Genomic DNA, 8131 nt, shown 5'->3' on the forward strand with positions numbered 1-8131 from the left:
ATAATGTGTTAAAGTTCAAAATTAAATCCGACAATAAACCTTAGGGAAGATTTGGAAATTGCTGCTCACAGACACACTCTATTCAATCTGAGCTTAAGCAATTTCCTAAAGAAAGGGCAAATTTTTTTAAGAGAAACATACTTTTGAAAGGCACTGTAACATCTTTCAATCTATTCTGTCTGACTCAAATGTTGCCTTGACATCTAGTCCCAACCCATGCATTCTTTATTCAGTCTTATCTCAGATGTTCTTATCTTGCATTTATGTTTTTTTGTTCATTTGCTCTCTCCACACCTGTACCTCCCCGTCTTACCCCTCATCTGTGGTCTCTGGCCCCATCTCAGTGTCCTGATTCACTGCTCTGCTGGTGGATCAATAGAAAGGCTCTCTGTCAGGAGGAGCCGTTGCCTCCCCCCTTCACCTCACTAACTCTCCCCACCAACAGTCACAGCCTTCTGGGAAGCTGGATTTCTACATCCCGTCGCCCTGAAGAGGATTTCCTCCTTCCAATGGCTCACTCTAAATCTCTGCACCTTCCGAGTCAAGAAAAAGAGAGAGAAAAAAATGCATGTTCAGGTAACAAGCTTCTTAAAGAGTGAGGAAAGCACCACTTCATCTGGGAACTAAAAAATGAGATTGCCGGAGAAAATAGAATATCAGCGCTAAGCATAATGTGACAAAAAAGAAGAGGAGGAAAAGGGGTGAGAGAGGGAGAAGTTGTGCATTCAGCTAACCCCCCTCCTCAGTCCGCCTCTTTCCACCCTCTGGAAAAGTCTCTCCCTCTCTCTCTCTCTACCTCTTTTCTCTCCGTCTCTCTGCAGCTGTGCTCTGCCGAGCATCACCTCCACACAGCAAGTGCCTTTACTTCAGCAGAAGAGGGAGAAAGAAGAGGAAGGTGGCTGCGAGCTCCAGAGCACAAGAAACCTCAGGAGTGCGTCTGCACGAGGCAGAGGAGTGCTTCTCTCTACACTTCATACAGAAGGGCTAAGGAGCGCACAGAGACAGGGAAGAGGCGACTGCGTTGGAGTAACGCTGTGCCGGTGGTGCCGACTGGGGACAGGGTAATCCACTGACACTGTTGATCCTGGTGGCTCTGGCAAAAAGCTTCCAGAAGGAGACAGAGAAGCGGAAAAGCAGACAGGATCTTGCCAAGGGGGCAGCATTTTACTTCGGAAAACGAAGCGTGGCGACAGCAGAAACGCACACAGAGAGACACACTCACAAACACCAGAGTGGAAAAAGGACAGCCAGACACCCACCGCATTTAAAAATCCACTACAACCCTTCAGTTTCTTCTGACTTAACCAAGAAAATAGGAAAATGTCTCATGTTGTTGCCTGTGGATGACGGATATTAACTTGGGAGAAATTTGTCTTCTAAAGTAAGATTTTTTTCAAACTTTGCTACTTTTTTTATTTTTTGGAGTTGGGCCTGTAAACCGACTGAGCACATCACAGATTTCTTCTTAGTTACAGAAATGGAGAGTTGTCTTGGGGACCGTTGAGATGCCTCCTCCTGATTCAGAGTAGAAAGTGGATTATGACGGCAGTATTTTGCGATTTCTTCTTTGCACCATAAAAAAAAAAAAAAAAAAAAAAAAATCCATCTACGTCTGCTGGATTTATGTCTGAGAGAAGGAGAAGATCTCAGGCATTTTCTCTTCTCCTGTGGATTACCTACGGGTTTTCTCTCATGGATGATTGCTTGCTGCCGTTTATTAAAAAAAAGTATGAAAAGGGACAAGTGAGTATTGGGCTAGATTTTTTTCCCTCTAAATCTTAAGCTTGAGTCCAAATAATGGATGGCTCTAGTGAAAGCACAATGATGCAGCTTTTGTTTAATCTAATAACACAAATTGAAACCCACTGATTGAACAGTTATGTTTAACAAATGATGATTAAGGTGTAAAAGGTATGCACATCTTGACATCTATTAATTCATTTGACAAGTTGTCCTGGATGTTTACACACCATTTGCCAATGAGCATCATTTACTAAATGAGGGGTGCTGTCTACCCGGCAGGTGGCTTGGGCACAAACGGAGATTGATTGAAGTGATCTCTGGGAATCCAATTAATGTATCCTGGATTCTTTCCAAGACAGAAGCAATGGAGGGGAAAACCACCATCTAGTTTAAACTGAGAAACCTCTGCACTCCCCAGTCAGCAACTCTCCTCCTCCTTTCCCACCACCTTCAACCCAGGCAAGGATGGTACCCCCGCCCCCTACCAACAAGCCCCACGTTTGCCTTTCCACCATTCTTATCATGAGCAGCATGGCATTAATTGATGCCTACCTGGTGGAGCAGAACCACGGACCCCGCAAGATTGGCATCTGCATCATGGTGATGGTGGGGGACATCTGTTTTTTGATTGTGCTCCGATACGTAGCAGTGTGGGTGGGCGCTGAGGTGCGGACTGCCAAACGAGGCTATGCCATGATCCTCTGGTTCCTCTATATCTTTGTGCTCGAGATCAAAGTCTACTTTGTGTATCAGAACTACAAAGCAGACAGGAAGAGCTTGGACGCTCTTGCGAGGAAAGCCTTGACGTTGCTGCTGTCCATTTGCATTCCAGTGCTGTTCATTGTGCTGGTGGCCATCGACCACATGGAGTACGTCAGGGCTTTCAAGAAACGAGAGGAGATTCGCAATCGCCTCTTCTGGGTAGTGGTGGACTTGCTGGACATACTGGACATCCAAGCTAACCTATGGGAGCCTCAGAAGAAAGGGCTTCCTCTGTGGGCAGAAGGCCTCATGTTCTTCTACTGCTACATTCTGCTCCTTGTGCTGCCCTGTGTGTCTTTGAGCGAAATCAGCATGCAGGGCATAAATATTGTCCCCCACAAGATGCTACTGTACCCCATCCTCAGCCTGGTGACCATTAACATTATCACACTCTTTATCCGCGGAGGGAACATGTTTCTGTACAGGGACGCAAGAGTATCCGGGATCCTAATCGGAAAGAACATATTGGCCATCATCCTAAAGACCTGCAGCTTTGTGCAGTACAGAAGACAGTTGCAGAACGCTCCTCCTGCCTTTGGAGTGGAGCTGCAGAAAAACTCAGTTGCACAAGCTCGTCCTGCACCCACTCCACCTCAAGTGGTCATGCAGGACCAGACGCCTCTACCCGAAGTGACAACCTGTGAACACACATGACATAATGTAGGGGGTGAACCCTACGAAATGTCAATATGAGTAAATGGGACTCTCAGGATGCTGGCAGGGAGCAGCGTTCCACACCTTTTAGGTCGTGTGAACACGCATGTGTACACACGGGGGATCATGATCCCTGATGCTTAATGGCACACAGGACACTGCAGACACTTAGTGCAGATAGAGCAGTGCTGTCACAGCTGCATTACTGATGACTCAAAGCATTTCCCATGGTGAATTTAATTACCTGTGTATTTTTTCTATATGTACAAAGAAAAAGAAAATCTACTGCAAAAAATAGAGTATATTTTTGAATTGTGTGTTGCATTCCAATCGAAAACCTAAGGGTCTGTGTGCTGTGGCGTGTATTTCTGTTTCTCAGTTGTTTCTTAGTAGTCGAGGGCTTTACCTTGTCAAAGTGAGACGAGACCCAATGAGAAAATCAAAGTAATGAGGGTAAAAAAACAGTGGTGAAAGCCCTGTCTCTTAAAAGAAGTGCGTTTTTATATGTGACTCTTTGATCAAATACTGTGTAAAAGATAAAGGCTTTCCTGCTTTCTCACTGGCTGTAAGAGGGTTTTGTCATAAAATCATTTTAAAGTTATTGGTCCAATGAGTGTATTTATTTTTTTAAGAAGTTATTTAGCAAATGCCAACTTTGTGACCAGAGTTAGGAGAAAAAAAATGAGATAATCCGTTCTGTCCAGGTGAGAAGCTTACATCCATCCATGAGGGACTTCAAAATAAACCTTGTGCCAAAACAGCATTTGTGAAAATAAATGTTAATACAGTGTACAGAGTGTGATGCCCCTCACATGCAGGTCACTTCTGTGCCACAAGATGTTCAAACTGGCGTCTCAACAACAAAAAAAATGTCTCATCAAAACATTTTAATTAATCAACACCTAACCAATTGAAATAAGTTGAATTGGTTGGATATCCAAACAAATTAAAGCAATAAATCTGTTGATCATTTCAAAAAGTCTGTGGTCAAGGTGCAACTTTCCAACAGATATTTAAACAAATATTAGCAGGGTATATGAATATATTCGAGCCTGAATAGTGAATTTTCACATATGAAGAAAAAAAAAAAAAATCAAATATACATTTACACTTTCAAAAGTATGTTTTGCTTAATTATTTCACTCTGGAAAAGAACAATGCAATGTGTAAAGTTTTCTTTCACAAATGTAAATTGTCTTTGAGTTTTATCATATTTTGCAGGGTTATTTCTGATGATGGAATCATTTATGTTCAACTCTGTATATGCTATGAACAGTTTGATCAATGCAAATAATGACCATGCTGCTATTTCTTTGAGATTAAATGCATTGCCAAGAAACAACACCGAAGGAGGGTAAATGAATCCTAAATAAGAAAGCCTGTTTAATATCCACCTCAGGCACACAGCGACTATCTGAGCTTGTGCTTAGTGGCAACAGCGGTTGTAAGCACTGTCATTCTGTTCCTCACACAAAAGGACAAAATAGATACTTTGGTGCAGTGATGTGAATCCACAAAAACAGCCAAGCACACGTCTTGTCTTGATATGACAAATCTTGCTCTTTCACAAGCTCTTTTCCCACCCACACCACCAGTTGAGTCAGAGCTGAAGTTTTTGACTGTTTGTTTGCCTTCGTTGAATATATTTCCCTCAAAGGGAATTTTTATTCCCTAGCAAAACTGCACACACAAAAGAAACATTGTTCTGGTCATCAACAGTACTATTTTCCCCGAACGGTTCAGATCTGGAATTAATTTCTCTCACCTGTGGGTGTGGGCGGGGGTGGGTGTGTGTGTGTAATTTAAAGCACAGTGTTTGCTAAAACCCTAAGAGTGCAGGAGATGATCTAACATTTCCATCTGTGCAAGGCTCAGCTACGGAAAGGTGGCAACATTAAGTGGCACAAACCAGGATTTCACATTAAGACTGCTGTAGTCAGCACTACTTGTCGGTGTTGTTGGCTTATAAAGATACAACATCAGCAATTTAGCCACTATAATGCACTACTGGATAATATCGTTTATACAGAACTGCTGCAATGAAAGGAAAACATTCCTCTTTTAAAATAATGGTATATAAAAACAATGTAATATGTTCAGCTGAATTTATCAACACTGTACATTTAAACAGTGTATGGATTTAAAAACATAATGTTTTTAGTGTTTTTACAAGTGACAGAAACAGATGTGCTACACAAATGTAACTGACATTAATCTAAATATGAAAATTTGTAATGATAATTTTCCCGAAGTATATCTGTACAAATTTCACAGAAAAAAAAGAATTAAGATAAAGAGATGCATTTAAAAAACTAACTGCTAAAGCTCAACTTTATGGAGCAGAAACTGATGTGCTCATTATGTATTATATTATATTCACAACATGAGAAAATCTTGCACTAATTAAGAAAATTTAATGCATGGAGATCCAAAGTGCAGCCCAGGTGTCAATTACAGCACGTTTTGCTCACCAGCACATGCAGTTGGTTCACAGATAAAAACAATGCTAGGGTAAAATTTTTATTGACAGATTCAAATCTGCGTAAAACTGAAAATGTTAAATACGTGGCAAAATATTTCTCTTTTATTAACCATATTTTTCTGCTTTAATCTCAAAGTAGAATCATAAACATCTAGTGACATTTACTCAAAAGCAAACTTCCCAGTTATGAAACTTGGGTAAATACATAAAGCTTTCCCATTGAAACTGTCCTTGTTGACAGAAACAAAACTTGGAAATTATATTTCTTTTACTGAAAAATCTTTCCAAGGTTCCAGATCTGAAATAATGTTTCTAACAAAAATCACACAGCTTTGATTGTTTAACAAAATATTACACTAGTTTATCAGGATACATTAAAATTGATTTGATATTTAATTTTTAAAATATAATTTCATATTTTTGTTGCCTGAGTCCTTTTTCCCCATCCTCCATCCTTTGATAGTAGAACATATTTTACATTTTAACTAAAGCCTGGAAAACTCGCTGCTTCCTTCAGTCTTATTAAACAGCCTGGAGGTGCAATTTGGAGGGGTGCACGCTTTTCTCCAGCTGTGAGCCATTATCCAGAGGAAGCCCAGGATATACCCATCTCTGTCTATAAAGGGTCTCATATGGACACTGCAGTTATCATTTCAACGTCTTGTTGAGATTTTTGTAGTTGGAGAACTGCCATCGTTAACGATCCTGCTTAAATCTACATAATGCCCTTTAGTACTGGGTTCATTATGCACCTGCAAATACTTCTACAACCAGGAATCATCCATGTTCTGACTAATTTTAAATGTCATACTGCAGGCTTAGTCTGGTGTGTTGGTGACACATAAGCCTCATCATTAGATTAGCAGTAGATGCATATAAATCCTGAAAACAAAAAAATGAATGCCCCTCCTGTATTTATAGGTAGCTTGAGAAAAGTCAGAGATGCTTTGGATAACTCACAGAGAAATAAAAAGACTGAATTTTGATTGGTTCAGGGAAAAACGAGCGGAGAAAAGCAGTGTGGTCAAAACTGATGATTGGATTGAGAACTGACAGAGCTGGAAAGTGGAACTGACAGAAATAGAGTTGCTGGAATAACTCAATTTGATCAACGGCAAAACAAACAAACTGAGAGTAAAAGCGTTCACATCGACATTGTTTATAAAAAAAACAAATAAAAAAAAACAATAGTAAGCACTACTTCTACATAGAAATGAAAGATTAGGTTTAGTCCTCATATTAAATAATGAGCGAGGAATAGGCACTCAAATAAGATTAGCAATATTTTAACACATTTTTCCTCAAATAAAAGTAAAAAGTAGCTTTCCAAGAAATTACTCTAGAATAATAAAAAAAAGTATTTCATAAAAAGACAACTCAAGTACTGAGTAAGTGATCATAAAATCTGATTAAATATTTTAAAAATATGTCAAAAGGATAAGATATAAAGTTACCGAAATATCAATTTCATCTAAGGGACACAGCAAGCCTGTAGAGGGAGGTTCTCTGGTTACATGAGATCAAAACTTTGTATTTTTTGCTTGTACGTAAAATTTTGTACTTATAAAACACAATACTGCATTTTACTCCAAATACACCAATCTAACAGTAAAACATGGTTGTGGTAGCATCATACTGTGGGTTTACTTTTATTTTTTTTACAGGTCATAGCTGATGGAGTTTAATACAAAGCAAGTCTGGATGAAAATTTGTGAGAAGCTGCCAAAGACATGTGCCTGGGAGGTTCACCTTCAATCGAGTAGTCTGATGGCTTAGTTAAAGTTTAATTATCCAATTAAGACTCTGAGGAAAATCTTGAAAATTCCTGAAGACACTCCCCATTGAAAGTGTTTCTACAAAGTGGGCTGACTACATATCAGTTAAAAAGAAACAAAACTATGCACTGTTTCCTTCCACTTCACCATTATGTAATGATTTATGTTGGTCTTCTGCATCATTCCAGCAAAATGAATGAGAATGAATGAAAATGGGATAAAACATGGAAAAGTTCAAGATGAAATGAATAATTTAGCAAGGCACAACTCATTTTTGCTAGTCAACTTTTCCCTTAATATAGTTTTTTTCCCCCCACCAAATTACATTTTGACAGGACGAAGATAAATGCTTCATATATCTTCAGAAGTAGCTCAAACTTTTCTGTGCTTTCCAACAGGTTCTTGAGTCATCTCTTCCCCTCTCAAATGTAATAAATTGGAAAGTCTGCCTATCCACACCTACGATATAAACACTGACAAAGCTGCCTGGGACAAGCCAGCAAGATAAACAGTGTCTGTAAATTCACAACTTGACCTTCGGCAGTCTTAAATGGCAACAGAGTCGAGTCACAAATGTATTTTTCAGGGAAGGCATGTTTGGAGGTGACGAGAACAAACCAGCAGAGAAAATGAATCCTCATCAAGTATTGATCCTCCTGTCTGGAGGAAAAGTGATAAGATTTGAAACAACCATCTTCTATAAAAGAAAATACCA

At 39.6% G+C, this 8131-nt stretch overlaps 1 protein-coding gene across 1 annotated transcript; it reads left to right on the forward strand.

The window, feature by feature from the left end:
- The first annotated feature begins 435 nt into the window (after positions 1 to 435).
- LOC116713816 (transmembrane protein 121) lies at positions 436 to 6770 on the forward strand. Its single transcript, XM_032554090.1, has 2 exons — positions 436 to 1743; positions 2023 to 6770. Exon 2 carries the CDS (start codon positions 2209 to 2211, stop codon positions 3157 to 3159), a length of 951 nt encoding a protein of 316 aa, XP_032409981.1. The 5' UTR covers positions 436 to 1743; positions 2023 to 2208; the 3' UTR covers positions 3160 to 6770.
- Positions 6771 to 8131: the final 1361 nt, after the last annotated feature.

Source organism: Xiphophorus hellerii, chromosome 22 (assembly GCF_003331165.1).
Source record: "Xiphophorus hellerii strain 12219 chromosome 22, Xiphophorus_hellerii-4.1, whole genome shotgun sequence".
Taxonomy (NCBI): Eukaryota; Metazoa; Chordata; class Actinopteri; order Cyprinodontiformes; family Poeciliidae; genus Xiphophorus; species Xiphophorus hellerii.